Source organism: Ascidia mentula, chromosome 3 (genome assembly GCF_947561715.1).
Source record: "Ascidia mentula chromosome 3, kaAscMent1.1, whole genome shotgun sequence".
NCBI lineage: Eukaryota > Metazoa > Chordata > Ascidiacea > Phlebobranchia > Ascidiidae > Ascidia > Ascidia mentula.
This window is the reverse complement of record NC_138568.1, coordinates 5,216,952-5,236,232: the sequence shown is the minus strand read 5'-3', so window position 1 is coordinate 5,236,232 and position 19,281 is coordinate 5,216,952. Positions and strand designations below refer to the sequence as shown.

Sequence of the window (19,281 nt, the reverse complement as noted above, 5' to 3'; positions counted from 1 at the left end):
CAATAAAACTGAATTAAATAGCAGGAGCTACTGACGTTATTTCTCTTGCTTTTTTTGTCAGCTTACTTCACTCAAACTTGACAACAACGTAATTGATGATGAAGCTGCATCTGCAATAGCACCAATTGTTCATTTAATCAAAAACCTGTCTTTGTCTGGATGTCAGATTTCTGGCTCAACCATGTGTAAAATTGCTGTTTCTATATCAAGATTAGAACATGAAGTAAGTTTAATTATTTTTTACTTTAAGTCGATTTATTATATTATGATCAATAAAACAGTTCATTTTGTGCAACAGTGCAGCAATTCTAACAGAAGTTTTTTTGTTAAAACAAACATAAACTTTTCTATTAGATGAACTGCCTGGATATCAGTGGAAACTTCATTTCAAATTCTATCCTACAGTTGCTTTTGGATCATGCAACACCACATGTTAACAAGCTGACAATAACTAAGTTCCAAATGTCCGTGAATGGAATTGAAGCTTGTGGGAAGGTTGATCTGTTTCCAGATGCGCTACTGGTAGTTTGTTTAAATGCTTTATTTTAATAGAATGAGCAAACTATTTTCATTTAAATCCAACATTTAAATTGATTCATTTACCAATAACTTCATGTTTTTATTTTTCAGAGATCTGTGCATCCTGAGATGTTGGTTAAAAAGTGCACTGAAGCAGCATTTAAGGTTTGAAAGTGTTAACAATTTGTATGTACATTATTGCAAAAAAAAACTCGTTTAGATTGGATAGAATATTCGAAAACTTGCAATTTTAAAATATGTGCCATGGTAGAAAAAAATTGCTCCTAATTATGCACCCATTCATTGTTGTATTTCTGTTAGCAACAAAGCATTTTTCAAGAAGTAGAATCTGCTTACAGTAACATTTTCTGGATGCTAAACTTTAAAACTTTGAATTGTGTAAGCTGCAGACAGATGACCACTGTTTCTACCTAAAAAGTCTCATCAGTGCAGCTGGTGTGACTATCAGAAGACTTTGCTGACCAAACGGCCAAGGTCGAAACAGTGGCCATCTGTCTGTAGGTTACATAATTCATATTATTGGCTCCACTTTGCTTGTCATTTACAACTTTGGTTCATAACCATCTGATATCAATCAAGATTTTTTTATCACAAAATAAAATAGAAAATCACAAAATAAAATGTGTGTCTTGATATACATTTTACTGTTAGGATATACAGTTTTTGGTGTTTTTGCATCTAGTATATTGCAAATATTGTTAAGTATGCAAAGACAAAAGGCAACTAAATTTAACTACTCTTTTCTCTATTTACAGTTAGATTTAACTGCAAGCCATCTTACACTGGATGGTGATGAAGAAGCTTGTGTTTTGTCATGTTTCATTCATTTATTTCCTCCAACACTTGAACTTACTATGGAAAATGTCAGTAACTTTGCAATCCAAGAAGTTGTCAGTGGAATGAAACAAAAGGTATGCTTCTTACTTAAATGATAAAAGATTAAAAACCAAAACAGGAGTCTGTTTGGTAATATTGAGTTATTCTCACAAAAGTTTGCATGCAGTCATGTTATGTATGCAACTATTTTGTGTCATGTCCCCATTGCCAACTTACAAGTCAACTTTAAAACAGAATGTAATTTGTTAATATTTAATATTCAGCTTAGATCACTCACCCTACTCAGCATTGATCTGAATGAAAAATCTGCATCTGCAATAGCATCCAATGTTCAATTGATTGAACACCTGTCTCTGACTGGTTATTATGCTGTTGGTCCCAGTGTGTGTAAAATTGCTTCTGCTTTGTTGGGATCCCAACATCAAGTGAGTTTCTCATTTTATTGTAACAAATACTTGCAATAAAACTGAATTAAATAGCAGGAGCTACTGACGTTATTTCTCTTGCTTTTTTTGTCAGCTTACTTCACTCAAACTTGACAACAACGTAATTGATGATGAAGCTGCATCTGCAATAGCACCAATTGTTCATTTAATCAAAAACCTGTCTTTGTCTGGATGTCAGATTTCTGGCTCAACCATGTGTAAAATTGCTGTTTCTATATCAAGATTAGAACATGAAGTAAGTTTAATTATTTTTTACTTTAAGTCGATTTATTATATTATGATCAATAAAACAGTTCATTTTGTGCAACAGTGCAGCAATTCTAACAGAAGTTTTTTTGTTAAAACAAACATAAACTTTTCTATTAGATGAACTGCCTGGATATCAGTGGAAACTTCATTTCAAATTCTATCCTACAGTTGCTTTTGGATCATGCAACACCACATGTTAACAAGCTGACAATAACTAAGTTCCAAATGTCCGTGAATGGAATTGAAGCTTGTGGGAAGGTTGATCTGTTTCCAGATGCGCTACTGGTAGTTTGTTTAAATGCTTTATTTTAATAGAATGAGCAAACTATTTTCATTTAAATCCAACATTTAAATTGATTCATTTACCAATAACTTCATGTTTTTATTTTTCAGAGATCTGTGCATCCTGAGATGTTGGTTAAAAAGTGCACTGAAGCAGCATTTAAGGTTTGAAAGTGTTAACAATTTGTATGTACATTATTGCAAAAAAAAACTCGTTTAGATTGGATAGAATATTCGAAAACTTGCAATTTTAAAATATGTGCCATGGTAGAAAAAAATTGCTCCTAATTATGCACCCATTCATTGTTGTATTTCTGTTAGCAACAAAGCATTTTTCAAGAAGTAGAATCTGCTTACAGTAACATTTTCTGGATGCTAAACTTTAAAACTTTGAATTGTGTAAGCTGCAGACAGATGACCACTGTTTCTACCTAAAAAGTCTCATCAGTGCAGCTGGTGTGACTATCAGAAGACTTTGCTGACCAAACGGCCAAGGTCGAAACAGTGGCCATCTGTCTGTAGGTTACATAATTCATATTATTGGCTCCACTTTGCTTGTCATTTACAACTTTGGTTCATAACCATCTGATATCAATCAAGATTTTTTTATCACAAAATAAAATAGAAAATCACAAAATAAAATGTGTGTCTTGATATACATTTTACTGTTAGGATATACAGTTTTTGGTGTTTTTGCATCTAGTATATTGCAAATATTGTTAAGTATGCAAAGACAAAAGGCAACTAAATTTAACTACTCTTTTCTCTATTTACAGTTAGATTTAACTGCAAGCCATCTTACACTGGATGGTGATGAAGAAGCTTGTGTTTTGTCATGTTTCATTCATTTATTTCCTCCAACACTTGAACTTACTATGGAAAATGTCAGTAACTTTGCAATCCAAGAAGTTGTCAGTGGAATGAAACAAAAGGTATGCTTCTTACTTAAATGATAAAAGATTAAAAACCAAAACAGGAGTCTGTTTGGTAATATTGAGTTATTCTCACAAAAGTTTGCATGCAGTCATGTTATGTATGCAACTATTTTGTGTCATGTCCCCATTGCCAACTTACAAGTCAACTTTAAAACAGAATGTAATTTGTTAATATTTAATATTCAGCTTAGATCACTCACCCTACTCAGCATTGATCTGAATGAAAAATCTGCATCTGCAATAGCATCCAATGTTCAATTGATTGAACACCTGTCTCTGACTGGTTATTATGCTGTTGGTCCCAGTGTGTGTAAAATTGCTTCTGCTTTGTTGGGATCCCAACATCAAGTGAGTTTCTCATTTTATTGTAACAAATACTTGCAATAAAACTGAATTAAATAGCAGGAGCTACTGACGTTATTTCTCTTGCTTTTTTTTGTCAGCTTACTTCGCTCAAACTTGACAGCAACAAAATCGATGATGAAGCTGCATCTGCAATAGCATCAATTGTTCATTTAATCAAAAACCTATCTTTGTCTGGATGTCAGATTTCTGGCTCCAGCATGTGTAAAATTGCTGCTAATGCATCACGATTGGAACATCAAGTAAGTTAATTGTTTTTCGCTTAAAACTTTGATTATAAATATTATGATTAATAAAACAGTTCATGTTGTACAACAGTGCAGCAATTCTAACGGAAGTTTTTTTGCTGAAACAAACATAAACTTTTCTATTAGATGAACTGCCTGGATATCAGTGGAAACTTTATTTCAAATTCGATCCTGCAATTGCTTTTGGATCAAGCAACGCCACATGTTAACAAGCTGACAATAACTAGGTTCCAAATGTCAGTGAATAGAATTGAAGCTTGTGGAAAGGTTGATCTGTTTCCAGATGTACTACTGGTAAATCGTTTAAATTCTTTACTTTAATGGAATGAACAAACTATTTACACTTAAATCCAACATTTAACTTGATTCATGTAAGTTCATATTTGTATTTTTCAGAGATCTGTGCCTCCTGAGATGTTGGTTAAAAAGTGCACTGAAGCAGCATTTGAGGTTTGAAAGTGGTATAAATTTATGTGTATAATATTGCAAAAAGAAACTTGTTCAGATATTATCGAACCATTCATTGTTGTATTTTGTTAGCAACAAAGCATTTTTCAAGAAGTAGAATCTGCTTACAGTAACATTTTCTAGAAGCTGAACTTTATAACTTTGGTTCATAACCATCTGATATCAATCAATATGTTTTTACCCCCTTTCACAGTCAGATTTAACTGCAAGCCATCTTACAGTGGATGGTGATGCAGAAGCTTGTGTTTTGTCATGTTTCATTCATTTACTTCCTCCAACACTTGAAATTAGCATGAAACATGCCAGTAACTCTGCAATTCAAGAAGTTGCCAATGCAATAAAACAAAAGGTACGAACTAAGATGACTGTTTATATTTGGATTTAAAACCAATATATTGCAAGCGATACCTGGTGATCACTAACCTTGTAACAAGGATTTGTATTTTGCCATCATCAGTTCTTGTAACATAAACACAATACTCAACAACACAACTAATAAAATGTCTAAAATCCTGATCAGAAGTGAGACATATAAAAACATTTAAATATCACAACAGTATGTGGGATGTAAACATAACGCTGTATGTTGGTACGCTAACAGAACAAGTTAAGGGAGTTCGAATGTCTCTACACATCCTTGGCCACACATAAAGACTTGTTTTGGTTTGACAGTAAGTGTTGGTCCAGGATGTGATAAAGCATACACTGAAAATAATTTTGTTCCCTAAAAGCATATCTCTGGTTTGTTGTGGACTGTAGCCTATGTCTTAATTAAACCATAAAATTGACCGCCATGTGTAATTCGGGTTCTTTCCTTAACTGACTGAACTATACCGGAGCTCAACGATTAAATTCACCAAGTGATTGTTATGCCTCTGTGACGTCATAATTGTTACAATGATATTGTGACGTAAAAACTGATTCCAACAATTTTTCATTTCTTTCAGATAACGTCGTTGAATCTTGATGGAAACACAGTTGATGATGAAAGTGCATCTGCTATTGCTTCATGTATTCAGTGGATTGAGAATCTGTCTCTGGGTGGTTGTGTGATGACAAGTGGTGTAATCTGTACGATTGCAAATTCCATATCACAACTTGAGAAACCAGTAAGTTGTATGTTAGACCAGTGGTTTCCAAACGTTTTAGGGTCACGACACACTTGATTGTTCTGGATTCGTTTGTAATACACCAATTTATTTTTTGACAAGTTCCTTCAGCATTTGGGACACGATGTTTGGGCCTGATGACAAAGATGAAAGTTGAAACCAAAAGACTTCGCAAAGATAATTGCACATAGTCTCAACGATTTATGCGATTGACCAAAATATTGACATAAATGTAAAGGTGGCACAACCCAAATTTTTCCTTAAAATATGGGAAGCATGATTTGAAAAAATGCGACGTTGCTATTACTTCACAGACAGCCATGTTTTCCTTTTTTCGATGCTAAACGAAGTGACGTGCCATGTAAGCACTGACATCAATCTTTAATTGTTTTGTAACAACAGCAACCCTTTCGTTGTGCCTTCACTATGCGAAAGTTCTCTTTACTGCATTTATTTTTTAATCGTTTGCCGTTATTACGTTGCGAAAATAGTCTACAACATGCCAACGAAATTTCACAAACTCCTTTAATATATGCGTCGTTGGCACCGCGCCATAACACGTAAGGTTAAGCTCAGAGAGAACCAGACTACAAAAGATTGAAAAGTTATCAATGCTAACGTAGTTGGGCGTTATGACAACGTTATTTTAGCATTGGAAGTGTAAATTTGCACCTCTGTTAACTACGTTTAGTGTTTCCAGATACACACATTAAAAAGCTTGGCAAGTTTGCGATTTACCGGATTCGACTGGCAAAAGCTGATAAAACTGTAGCGCACGCACCACCGTAAAACATGCGTTTTAGTTTTTATAACGTAGCACAGTTACACATTCCGTCTTTTGTTTCCAAAATGGAGCAGACGCAGGAAAAAAAATTACAGCACAGGAAAAAACATATTTTTAAAATACCCTTAACAAAACGTAGAAGGGCCAATTCAAATATTAAATAAGTTTGTTTATTCCTTGTGATAAGCTATTTGATTTTATTGAATCTCTTGGCATTGCAAGCATGCATCTGCGACCAAAGTTATAACTGTGTTACTAAGTTGGAGCCATGTTTAATTCAGGTTATTTCTCTAACTGACTGGGTTACCGGAGCTCAACGATTAAATTCTCCAAGTGATTGTTTTGCCTCTGTGACGTCATAATTGTTACAATGATATTGTGACGTAAAAACTGATTCCAATAATTTTTTATTTGTTTCAGATGACGTCGTTGAAACTTAATGGGAACGCAGTTGATAATGAAAGTGCAGCTGCTATTGCTTCATGTATCCAGTTGATTGAGAATCTGTCTCTGTGGGGTTGTAAGATGACAAGCGATGGAATCTGTAAGATTGCAAATTCCATATCACAACTTCACAAACCAGTAAGTTGTATGTTAGACCAGTGGTTTCCAAACTTTTGGCGGCCACGACACACTTGATTGTTCTGGATTCGTTTGTAATACACCAAATTTATTTTTTGACAAGTTCCTTCAGCATTTGTGACACGATGTTTGGGCCTGATTACAAGGATGAAAGTTTAAACCAAAAGACTTCGCAAAGATAATTGCACATGGTTTTAACGATTTATGCGATTGACCTAAATATTGACATAAATGTAAAGGTGGCACAACCAAAAATTTTCCTTAAAATATGGGAAGCATGATTTGAAAAAATGCGACGTTGATATTACTTCACAGACAGCCATGTTTTCCTTTTTTCGATGCTAAACGAAGTGACGTACCATGTAAGCACTGACATCAATCTTTGATTGTTTTGTAACAACAGCAACCCTTTCGTTGTGCCTTCACTATGCGAAAGTTCCCTTTACTGCATTTATTTTTTAATCGTTTGCCGTTATTACGTTGCGAAAATAGTCTACAACAAGCCAACGAAATTTCCCAAACTCCTTTAATGTATGCGTCGTTGGCACCGCGCCATAGCACGTAATGTTAAGCTCAGAGAGAACCAGACTACAAAAGAGTGAAAAGTTATCAATGCTACCGTAGTTGGGCGTTGTAACAACGTTATTTTAGCTGCGGAAGTGTAAATTTGCACCTCTGTTAACTAGGGGTAGTGCTTATGATACTCCCAGTTAATGACATGAAAAAGCTTGGCAAGTTAGCGATTTACCGGATTTGACTGGTAAAAACTAAAAAAACTATAGCGCACGCACCACCGCAAAACATGCGTTTTGGTTTTCGAGAACGTTTGTACTTACGTTTTTGACAGCAAAATCCAAAGCACGGAATAGGAAAACATTAGTACACTCCCTTTTATAAAAGCCCAGAAGGGCTTGGAATACTAGATTTTAAATTATGCCAATCTTTCAATGAAGATATATTAAAGCAGCAATGCAGGTTGCACACTCCTAGTTTGTATGTATGTTTGTTTTCAAATGCAAACTGTGTATTTGGTGTTAAATGACCCCTTATATATTCAACTTTTGATACTAGCATACATGGGCGTATCTAAGTTTAGGAGAAGGTCCGGACTCGCAAGCAATAAGTATTACGTTAAGCCCTTAAAATCTACTCAGGGTGGCATCTTGTAACTTTATGAGAAAACAGTATTTTTGTTTCTATTTCAATAATCCATGGCGCAACAACACCGCAAAAACATGCGTTTTAGTTTTCGGTAACATAACACAGTTACGGCACACCCGTCTTTTATTCCAAAATACCGCAGACGCAGGCTTTAGTAGTTTGGAAAGCTCGATCACAATTAACAGTAATACAAAATCACAACATAGGAAAATTCATTGAACATATTTGTAAACTCCCATTTAAGAAACCTAGAAGGGCCAATTCAAATTCTTAAATAAATTTGTTTATTTCTTCTAATAAGCTATTTGATTTTCATGGGACTCGTGCCATTGCAAGCATATAACTGCGACCAAAGTCACAAACCTGTTACTAAGTTGGAGCCATGTGTAATTCCTGTTCTTTTTCTAATTGACTGAGCTACCTTAGCTCAACGATTAAATTCACCACGTGATTGTTCTGCCTCTGTGATGTGATAATTGATACAATGATATTGTTGACATAAAAACTGATTCCAACAATTTTTCATTTGTTTCAGACAACGTCGTTGAATCTTGATGGGAACACAGTTGATGATGAAAGTGCATCTGCTATTGCTTCATGTATTCAGTGGATTAAGAATCTGTCTCTGGGTCGTTGTATGATGACAAGTGGTGTAATCTGTACGATTGCATATTCCATATCACAACTTGAGAAACCAGTAAGTTGTATGTTAGACCAGTGGTTTCCAAACGTTTTAGGGTCACGACACACTTGATTGTTCTGGATTCGTTTGTAATACACCAATTTATTTTTTGACAAGTTCCTTCAGCATTTGGGACACGATGTTTGGGCCCGATTATAAGGATGAAAGTTGAAACCAAAAGACTTCGCAAAGATAATTGCACATAGTCTCAACGATTTATGCGATTGACCAAAATATTGACATAAATGTAAAGGTGGCACAACCCAAAATTTTCCTTAAAATATGGGAAGCATGATTTGAAAAAATGCGACGTTGCTATTACTTCACAGACAGCCATGTTTTCCTTTTTTCGATGCTAAACGAAGTGACGTACCATGTAAGTACTGACATCAATCTTTAATTGTTTTGTAACAACAGCAACCCTTTCGTTGTGCCTTCACTATTCGAAAATTCTCTTTACTGCATTTATTTTTTAATCGTTTGCCGTTATTACGTTGCGAAAATAGTCTACAACATGCCAACGAAATTTCCCAAACTCCTTTAATGTATGCGTCGTTGGCACCACGCCATAACACGTAAGGTTAAGCTCGGAGAGAACCAGACTACAAAAGAGTGAAAAGTTATCAATGCTACCGTAGTTGGGCGTTATAACAACGTTATTTTAACTGCGGAAGTGTAAATTTGCACCTCTGTTAACTACGTTTAGTGCTTATGATACTCCCAGTTAATGACATTAAAAAGCTTGGCAAGTTAGCGATTTACCGGATTTGACTGGTAAAAACTAGTAAAACTATAGCGCACGCACCACCGCAAAACATGCGTTTTAGTATTCGATGACGTAACACAGTTCCACATTCCGTCTTTTATTGCCAAAATGGATCAGACGCAGGTATTGGAAGTTTGTAATGCTTGATCAAGTAACAGTAATACAAAAGTACACCACAGGAAAAAAAATATTTGTACAGTACCCTTAACAAAACCTAGAAGGGCCAATTCGAATATTAAGTAAGTTTGTAATTCCTTGTAATAAGCCATTTGATTTGATTGGGTCTCGTGGCATTGCAAGCATATAACTGCGACCGAAGTCACAAAACTTGTTACTAAGTTGGAGCCATGTGTAATTCAGGTTCTTTCTCTAACTGACTAAGCTACCGGAGCTCAACGATTAAATTCACCAAGTGATTGTTCGGCCTCTGTGACGTCACAATTAACACAATGTTATTGTTGACATAAAAATCGATTCCAATAATTTTTCAATTGTTTCAGATGACGTCGTTGAAACTTGATTATGACACAGTTGATGATGAAAGTGCAGCTGCTATTGCTTCATGTATTCAGTGGATTAAGAATCTGTCTCTGTTGGGTTGTAGGATGACAAGCGATGGAATCTGTAAGATTGCAAATTCCATATCACAACTTGAGAAACCAGTAAGTTGTATGTTAGACCAGTGGTTTCCAAACTTTTGGCGGCCACGACAAACTTGATTATTCTGGATTCGTTTGTAATACACCAATTTATTTTTTGACAATTTAGCCTACAGCATTTGAGACACGATGTTTAAGCCTGATTGCGAGGATGAATTTTTAAACTAAAAGACTTCGCAAGGATAAATTTACATGGTTTTAACGATTTATGCGATTGACCAAAATATTGACATAAATGTAAAGGTGGCACAACCCAATATTTTTCTTAAAATGGCTACCGGTAACAAGATTTGAGTGAAAAGTGATGTTGCTATTTAGTAATGCACCGAAACAGCAATTTTTTTATTCGGCCGAAACCGAATATTCGGCAAAAGTTGCCGAATAAATTCGGCCGAATAAACCGAAACTAATTTTGGTATCCATCTCTTAACGCAACAAATTTAAACAAAACATGTGTTGGATTGGATCTAATCCTATCATACAGCCTTTTATTGGCACTTAAAGAATAACCTTGACTGCTGTATCAACTGCTTAAACGTTGATTTTCATAATTTTGGTGACAATAAACAAACAAAACAAACAATCGTACAGTTTGAATAATGATTCCAATCTATACTAAACTTCGCGTATCATCCTTGCACGAAGTAAAAAAGTTTCGGTTTCGGCCGAATTTGCAAATACGTTCGGCCGAAACCGAATAATTATAAAGAGCTTAGTTTCGGCCGAATAAATTCGGCAACCCAAAGTTTCGGTGCATCCCTATTGCTATTACTTCACAGACAGCCATGTTTCCCTTTTTTCGTTGCTAAACGAAGTGACGTGTCATGTAAGCACTGACATCAATCTTTAATTATTTCATAACAACAGGAAGCTTTTCGTTGTGCTTTCGTGATGCAAAAGTTCTCTTTACTGTATTGATTTTTTAATCGTTTGCCGTTATTGCGTTGCGAAAATAATCTTGGGGTTAAGCTCAGAGAGAAGGCTACAAAAGAGAGAAAAGCTATCTATGATAGCGTAGTTGGGCGTTATTCCATGTCACAACTTTAGAAACCAGTAAGTTGTATGTTAGACCAGTAGTTTCCAAACTTTTTACTGTTAGGACACATTGGATGCACTTTCTTCGTTCATCACACCAATGTTTAAGTGGATTTAAATTTTCAGCTATATTCAAACAACAATTTTAGGTATTTACTGAATACATACAAGTTACAGCACTTGATGCACAAAGTTTGAGTCTGATTACGTGGATAATTGTTTAAATCAGGGTATTTTAAGCTGGGGGAAGTGAATGGTTGAGAAGGGATGCGCAAACGTTTTTAGATTACCCGTCTAGCCACCAATTTGCGATCTATCCATGTTTAGCATTTCTTTGTACAAAAACCATTGCCATTTGTCTGTTAAACCACTAGAACTTTAATGTAAATTTCACAGTGTTAGCTGTGACGTAACAATGGTCATTGTGATGATGAAAGTAGTCTTGGAATAAATGACTAGTTGTTCTGCACGTGAAGACAAAGGCACAGCACGGAACAAACTCGACTGTGTAGCTGTAGCCGATCTGGGATATGCGTTGTCAAATTATCGTCTACTAAACCAAGCATTAAGTGGGATTCATATCAGACTCGGTTTTCAAGCGGGCGGGCATTCACACCAGCCGTCAACAAAGTCGGTACAAATCACGTAAAGTGGGCACGGAGCGCGTTTGTCATTGTTTGGTTTGACAAGAGTTTAAATAACTGGTTCGTTAACAAAATGCCGTGACGGAATTTAACAAAAAACCTTCATGCATGACTGATTCCTTGAACATTTGTAGGTAGTAGGAGCAGTTAAAATGCATATGTTGTCTGAAGTGAAGAGGGCAGTATCTATTAGCTGACAATCTTGTATGGAAAAACCGCATTCATTTATGTGCACAAATGCGTATTCTGTAAACTAATTTTCTATTCATAAAATATCCAAAGAAAGTGCGTGTGTGAAAAAACCCGAAATGTTTGAGCAATCCGAAAATGCGCATCTCCACAAGCACACCGGACAATCAGAGTCAAGCCCATGACGTTCCAATTTTTTTTCTGTGCTCGTGCACGAAACTTAAAGGTTTGGTGTATCGCAGAAGCTGGAAGACTTTCACGATGTCATTTAAAACATACAAAAAAGTAAACATTGGCTTTTTTTAACACAAATATTCATCAACTAGATGAAATTAATACAATCCTCGATACCTTAGTAGTTTAAAAGTTGTCGATACACTGGAGGAAAAATGTCTGCTTTTGAACATTCAGCGCGAATTCATGTGCATTTATTCGATAAACATCTGTTTGAACTTGTAGTTTTTCTTCATCCAAAACTGTCGTTTCTCCAAAATTCACCTGTATCCGCTACTTTTTGCGACAACGCTGTACCCGCGGTTGGCTACGTCGCGTTTGTGTTCCTTTTGCTTTGTTCGACGGACGCAGCCAGTCTCGCCAATGTATACGCCGTCGCAGTCAGCACAGGGTGTGCGTTCACACCTCCAGCATCGAACGCATCTCCTGTACGATCATTTGGATGCGAAACCAAAGCACGCGGTAATGTTAGGCGGGTGTTGGGACACCTGAATGAAGAAATCTCAAAACAACTGTTTCAGGGTCTCAAAGGCCTTGCAAAATATATAGCAACACAACCACACCCTTCGTAACCTTTAGCCGAGGAATCTTGGTTTCACCGCAGAAACGAACGAGGGTGGCCATTCGCTAAAAGCACACTCTGGACATTACCAACCTCCTGTTTTGGGACCTCTTCATTGTTTTTTGTAAAGCTTTCAGTAAGGCTTAGTGCAAAGCCCGACTTTTCGTTATTTACCAGCAATGGGACAATCATGGTCAGTGAGTTGCAGACTTTTCTGCACACAAAATGGAATAATCTATCTCTGGCTAGTTAGCCGCTATCTGCACTGATGAGACCCGTTAGGTCGATGTTTTTTAATATTTTATCAGCAATTATATTTGTTAAACATTTAATGACACATTTATCTGAACTAATTTCCTAATTCAACCTTTTTATTTCCAGATAAGGAAGTTGGATCTTACATTTATTAACATACATGGTGATGCGGCAAAAACCTTACTCAAGTGTGTTTACAATATACGAGATGAACTTGAAGTCAGTATTTGGGCTATAAATGACGACTTCAAAGTGAAATTTCACAACCTGCCAGACCCTGTAAGTATGAAAACCAGTTGTCCCATCATGTACAAACTGTCATTGCTATTTGATACTAACACGATATTAATATGTTTACCTCATGGGGTGTCTTGTATTAATAAGGCTTGTGTCATGTGCAAGCCTCAGGTTGCCACCACTGGGTTAATATAAAGAAAGTCGACATCACAAGATACCTATCATGTATTTTCAGTTTATGTGGCTTAAAATTCAAAAAACAAAATCATACAAACAAACTCGACTAAACAGAAGTATTTTATTATGTTTGAGTGGATGTTGCGTTTACGTTAATAAGTACACGTCACAAAATATTTGCTTCATGAAATAATTTTAAATCACAACAAAACTTTCATCAACACTACTGTTATAATATTTAAACGATATATGAAATAACCATTCCGTTGTATTGTAGAAACCAAAGTTGACAATTTGGTAAGATGTGAATCTCAAACTCCTACTCTCCACTTCAATCCATCCCGTATATTTGGGTTTAACAAATTCAAGTAAATATGATTGATCGATTGGAATTATTTTGTGGAGATCAACTCCCTCCTAAACCGGTAACATGTTTTCTTAATGACGTTTCATCGATAAAACATTGAAATTTTCCATGTTGTGAAGCAACGGATTTGAAACTTGTAAAACCTCTTACTCTACCTTGTGGCGCGTCTCCCGCAACTGTCTAACCACACGGTGGTGCGTAAGAGCTAGTCTCGTTTGTATGTTTAGGAAACCATTGTTTGGTTACAGGCCACGTCCGACGATTTATTTCAATAATGTCAACTGACTTATTGTACCAGAAGCATTTTAACATTTTTATTTGGCCATACTTCTTCCGTAATGTTTAATGCGCTTGTGACATTTTTTTCGGGTCGGTTGTTCCTGCAGTACAGTACAACTTTGTTGTCACAAACAATACGAACGTTAAATATGGGTCCTTTCAAATTTACATTTATCACAAGTCATGTACGGCATTTGGAGTTCACAAAAATCTAGTAATCTCAGTAACAGCGTTAAATTGGCCTCGAGTACAAATTAAACTTTCCAACACAGTAACTTCAACTGTAATCGTTGATAATTTCCCGCAACTCTGTATCAAGGTTAGTGCGTAAGTAACGATTATCGTTTCATGTCAGTAAAGTTGGTAGCGAAACTTTTGATGACTTTACAAAATACCACATAAATATTATGGAACCTTGCTGTTATCGGGTGACTTTTAAATACTGGAAAAAAAGCATGACATGTACAACCAGGCGACAAAACTCATTCATAATTCAATTAACTTATATCATCTGTATCGTAATATTCTGTCTATTCCACACTAAAGTTCAGTGTTTCTCGTCGATATCTTGCTAAGATAGAAATGCGCCGAGCTTTGTTGAACGACAAGTAACAATATATTTTAATCCTTAACTTTTCATCGTCAGGTTTTAAATCTTTCCCTTCCTTACGATCTCGCTTCTAGGCTGAACATGAGGACAAAGGAGTGGAACAGAAACCACGATAAGATTCGTCAAACTTCATTTCTACTCCATGTCATGAACACATAACAGTACCAAATGCTCCGTAAATATTCTTCATATTTTTTTATGCGCTTTATCCAACTTCTGTGTGTTATTTGCCATTTTGGATTCAAACCTTACCGTGAGCATGATTTTTCAGATCTCGCTCCGACTTGTCGGGAAATGTGGCTGATCCAGCTAGGCTACAATGCCTGGGCTGTGAAGCCTGTGAACCCCATGATCTCGATACGATAGCTGTGATCGTCACCTGCGCAGTGGGGCGATCCTGCCAAATTTGTATGAAACATCGTTGCATTTGCATTGTACGTTTTTGTGTGGCATACAATCAAGGGCGTTTTTTTAATGAATCTTGAATATTTTTGTTTTCTGCTCTTTGGTTCATTGAGTTTCGTCTTTAATTCTCTTTTACGTGAAGGGTTAATTGTACAAGTTTATCCGTTTTCCCAACAATTGAACGACAGATTTTCTTATACTTGTAATTCCGAACCAAACATTGGTTTCAACATTTGTGTGTAGTTTACCTTTAAAGGCGACCTGGATTAATTTTTAAATTGTTTCATGTGGAACCAAACTAGTATTATGATATTACATATTTTGCTGGTGTGAATTACGTTTTGATGCAAACATTAAATCATAAAGGCATTGGTAAAGTTTTATTAAAATGCTACCAGCTCACACCGGGACTCGAACCCTCGCCGCATTGACCATGTTTAGGACGACATCTAGTGTGATTTATCGTTCAATTTTTCTACCACTACATGTCACAATATCAATCAATACTAAATAGATGTATTATGTACGTTTATGTCCTCCTTCGCATTTACTCTTCGGCATACACCAAAATAACTCCATTTTTAAATGCTTTTTAAACTGCGCTCTTCTGTGTGCCCGATTTGTAATCTATAGATTCAAATACGCTAAGAGGCGACCAACGACGACAGAATTTGTAAATATGTTGCATTCAACAAGATCCATAGAATTAAACATCGCCAGTAAGAAAAAAACGAACCGAACCGAATTAGTACAAAAGAAAGTGGTCGTACGGTGCTTGACGTGTAGCCTACCCATGTAACTTGACTTCTTGTACTGATTTCTCCCCATTATGTTTAACCCTTACTGTCTTTTTTTGTATTATTGCTTACCCTTTTCTTCAAATGTACGCCTTTAGCGTCCATTTTTCAATAATCTTAATAATAAAAAAATGTAAGTTTCAAATAGTTTCAATGCTGAATATTTCTGTTTAAATTTCGTCACCAACTTGAGTTTTCGTTGCAATTAAGCTTCAAGAATTGAATGCGATTTAATACGTTTTGTTAAGAAATAATGTTTGGTTGCACAAGGTAGAAAATGCATTATCTGGGGATAATTCATGTAAGCTGAATAGGGGGTGAAATGTTTCAGTGTCTCTGGTGCTTTCCGAGAGTAAAACTGGGAACAATTGGAGTTGGATACAAATGCGGCCTTTGGTAATATTTGTATTTGTCGGTAAGTTAGGTGCATTGTGTGCACTTTGTAGCGTGAAAGCGGTAATAGACTAAAAACTTCTTTATAGTTGTAGTCGCAAGGTGTGTTGAAAATATCAAAGCTTTTTTTGTCAACTAGCTTCCCTCTGGTGTTCTTTTCTACTCTGGGACAGATTGTTGTTGTTGCTTGGTGTTGATGTCTGGAGTTTTACGACTGGTTTAAATGTTTGCCGTTTGGGTTTTGTTGAGGAATAAGGTTTGATTGCATTATTTGTAAAAAAGAAAAAGTTACCTATGCGAGAATTTAGAAATCATTTTAATTGTAAACTTCAATTGCAAGACAGTGTAGTTTATTGTAGCTTTACAAAAGGTTAAAGGATTCTTACATTTCACTGCCAATTGGAATTTCATAATTCGTAGTCCTGGTGTAATTGTGAAAGATAACAAAGCGACTTTTGTAAACCTTATGGTCAAAATATTGAAAGAATTTTCTGGTGACAAGCCACAATCTCAACCCACCAAACAACGTTTTTTGCAGCGGTATACTGAGAATCACGAATTGTATCAATTAAGAACCTTGGTATTGAATTTTCTGGTTTTTGTGAAATTGCGCAAAGTTTCACGAACCGTTATCATTATACGTTACGTCACCAGGCGGTCAAAAGAAAAATCTGGTGATTCCCCTGGTAAAGTTTGATTTATGATTTTGTCTTCAAAGCGCGGTCCCTCAAAAACCCATTGTAGGTATTTGTAATTCATGTGAAGGAATTTTGGGGGCAAGACTGATTGCACAGACAAACCAACCAAAATTGGAAAGTTTGTTATTTGTGCAGAGGATTTTTTTTCGGCGATCGTTAGTTGCGCGGAAAATGCACAGACGATTTCAACATTTTTCGTATGTTAATGCATTAGCTAATTTTTATTATGCAGATTATTGGTAATTTTTGCAAAAGTGTGTGGAGGATTTATTCAACATTTTTTCCAATCTGGCAAACGAAAATGTTTCTTTAATACATTACTGTTTTGCATAGATTATTGATAATATTTGTCTTTTTTCAGAAATTTAAAAGAAATCGTTATTTACATTCCTTATCATTACTTTAAACTTTTAATTGGTGATTCATCAGACCTGATTCCTATCAAAGGACAGTGGGTATGGATTTAAGTAAAAAGGGAAATAAGGAAGGAACTGATCCGGTAAATTTAAGTGTTTGTAAATGAAAACTAGTTTACTTTAACATTCAAAGTTTGTGAGGTAGAAATAGTTGATGCAGAAACTAATGGATTTAAAATCAATTTGAAATTTCCATGTTTTCAGTTCACTTGGTTATCAGTTTCCAACAGATACAAGCATGGACCCACAACATAATGAACCACCTCCACAAATACCATTGGATCTTTCCTGCTCCAAACATATGTATGTTGTTGATACGTTGGTGGAATTATGTTATTATGTTCTGTTTTTCTCATAAGACCCAAGGAACACTCCGCAACAGGAGCATGTAATATGATACCAAAAACTGAATATACGTCAGCAGATAATATGCAATGTTCCTCACAAAATTACGAAAATATGGAAATTGTTTGTCATCGCAGCACATTGCCTCTTCCACAAAGTAAACTCATCACTATATCAAAATAGTTCCTTAAAGAAACACTAGTTTTGTTTTTTTTGGGTTCAGAAGAAAACTCATCAACTCAGGTTAAAATACTAAGCCTGTTTATTTTGTATGAATTTATTTTATACATTTTACTTTCAGGTGGAACCAAACTTGCAAAAAACTTCCACACAACCAAGTATGAAAATATTTAAAACAAGGAATTTTTCAGAACTTAGCATCAGCTGGGCAGACAAAAGTAGGCTCACATTATTTTTTATCATAATTAATAAAACTCAAATACTTTCATCAGTATAAGTATTGTATACATATTTTTTTTTTTTGTGCATTATAAAAGTATATATCATCATAGTATATATAACCAACCTTGAGTTACGCCATGTATTATATTTTGTATTAGAAAACATTGTAATTGGGATTGTTTCAGATACCATCTTTATGGCTTAAAGGATTTGAATTTGATGAAACAAATGAAAATGGACTTGCATCATGTTTACATGTCACAGAAAAATTGTCTTTATCTGGGTGCTCTGTTTCCAGTGCTGCATTTGTTTTTAACATGTGCGCCACAACAAACCTTGATCACCCAGTAAGTTTTGAAATGTGTTGGCTTGTCTTATGGTGTTTTGTTTTTGCTTGACTTTTTATACACAAGCTTAGTGCGGGTACAAGTTTCGTAATAACACTGATGTTATGGTACCTTAACAGTGACAATTAGTTTTTCGTGACACCTGGTGCACACAATATTATATTCCCTGCACTGTTGTGGTCAAAAATTCATTGTTTCTGCTCTCATATATGTCGTATATCTTACCAATTGGTATGCAATCTCTGTTGTGAAGAACTAACAGCGCTCAAGTTCCACTTGCCTTCTCCCTGTAAAACTTTACTGTAGAAGTCATTAATCACTTTAAACACATCAGTATAATAGGGAATTTTGAAATGCTTGAAACTGATTATGTTAAATATTTTTTCAGTTGTTTTCCTTGGATATCAGCGAAGTTTGCATTCCAAGCTCATTTTTACAAATAATCTCCAACAACCCAACGAGAATGAATATCAACAAGCTGACTGTAACCGAGTTTAAAATATCAGAAAGTGGGATTAAAGCTTGTGGGAAAGTTAATTTGTTTCAGAACAAATCCAAAGTAATTTTTTTATGCAAATGTGTTATATTAAATTTGTTCGTGTGGTTTATGTCTATGCTAGCTTGAGCAAAGATATATCAATATTGATTTTAAACCCATTAAACCTTGGATTCCAATGATGTTGTTGCATGTTAGTTTGGTATGATAAATATTAATCAGATTTCTGTGACAAACTTGCTCATCATAAAAGCATGTAATAAAAAGTTGGTTTATACATGA

The 19,281-nt window shown here is 35.4% G+C and overlaps 1 protein-coding gene and 1 long non-coding RNA gene across 30 annotated transcripts in view; both read left to right on the top strand.

Annotated features, from left to right (window-relative positions):
• Positions 1-19,281, top strand: part of LOC145896063 (uncharacterized) — a 93,787-nt gene that overhangs the window by 7,994 nt on the left and 66,512 nt on the right. For 17 of the 28 annotated variants that reach the window (XR_014401650.1, XR_014401648.1, XR_014401649.1 and 14 more), the window contains exons 19-35: positions 62-223; positions 355-522; positions 631-684; positions 1,296-1,451; positions 1,641-1,802; positions 1,897-2,058; positions 2,190-2,357; positions 2,466-2,519; positions 3,131-3,286; positions 3,476-3,637; positions 3,733-3,894; positions 4,027-4,194; positions 4,297-4,350; positions 4,562-4,717; positions 5,316-5,477; positions 6,682-6,843; positions 18,892-19,062. Coding sequence is in view for 16 of the 28 variants with exons in the window: in XM_082984881.1 (XP_082841007.1) it covers positions 62-223; positions 355-522; positions 631-684; positions 1,296-1,451; positions 1,641-1,802; positions 1,897-2,058; positions 2,190-2,357; positions 2,466-2,519; positions 3,131-3,286; positions 3,476-3,637; positions 3,733-3,894; positions 4,027-4,194; positions 4,297-4,350; positions 4,562-4,717; positions 5,316-5,477; positions 6,682-6,843; positions 18,892-19,062 (2,439 nt within the window). In the remaining 12 variants the exon portion in view is untranslated. Of the gene's footprint in view, positions 1-61; positions 224-354; positions 523-630; positions 685-1,295; positions 1,452-1,640; positions 1,803-1,896; positions 2,059-2,189; positions 2,358-2,465; positions 2,520-3,130; positions 3,287-3,475; positions 3,638-3,732; positions 3,895-4,026; positions 4,195-4,296; positions 4,351-4,561; positions 4,718-5,315; positions 5,478-6,681; positions 6,844-8,539; positions 8,702-9,952; positions 10,115-13,156; positions 13,310-13,721; positions 13,870-14,736; positions 14,876-14,971; positions 16,051-18,891; positions 19,063-19,281 lie in introns of those variants that run through there. The other 11 variants (XR_014401656.1, XR_014401655.1, XR_014401654.1 and 8 more) reach the window with 11 other exon arrangements.
• LOC145896070 (uncharacterized) lies at positions 17,049-18,473 on the top strand. Of its 2 annotated transcripts, XR_014401660.1 has the most exons (6): positions 17,049-17,190; positions 17,355-17,492; positions 17,614-17,712; positions 17,769-17,911; positions 18,056-18,152; positions 18,342-18,473. It is a non-coding gene; the product is annotated as an uncharacterized LOC145896070 (long non-coding RNA). The 2 variants fall into 2 exon arrangements; XR_014401659.1 differs by having other exon boundaries at positions 17,355-17,712.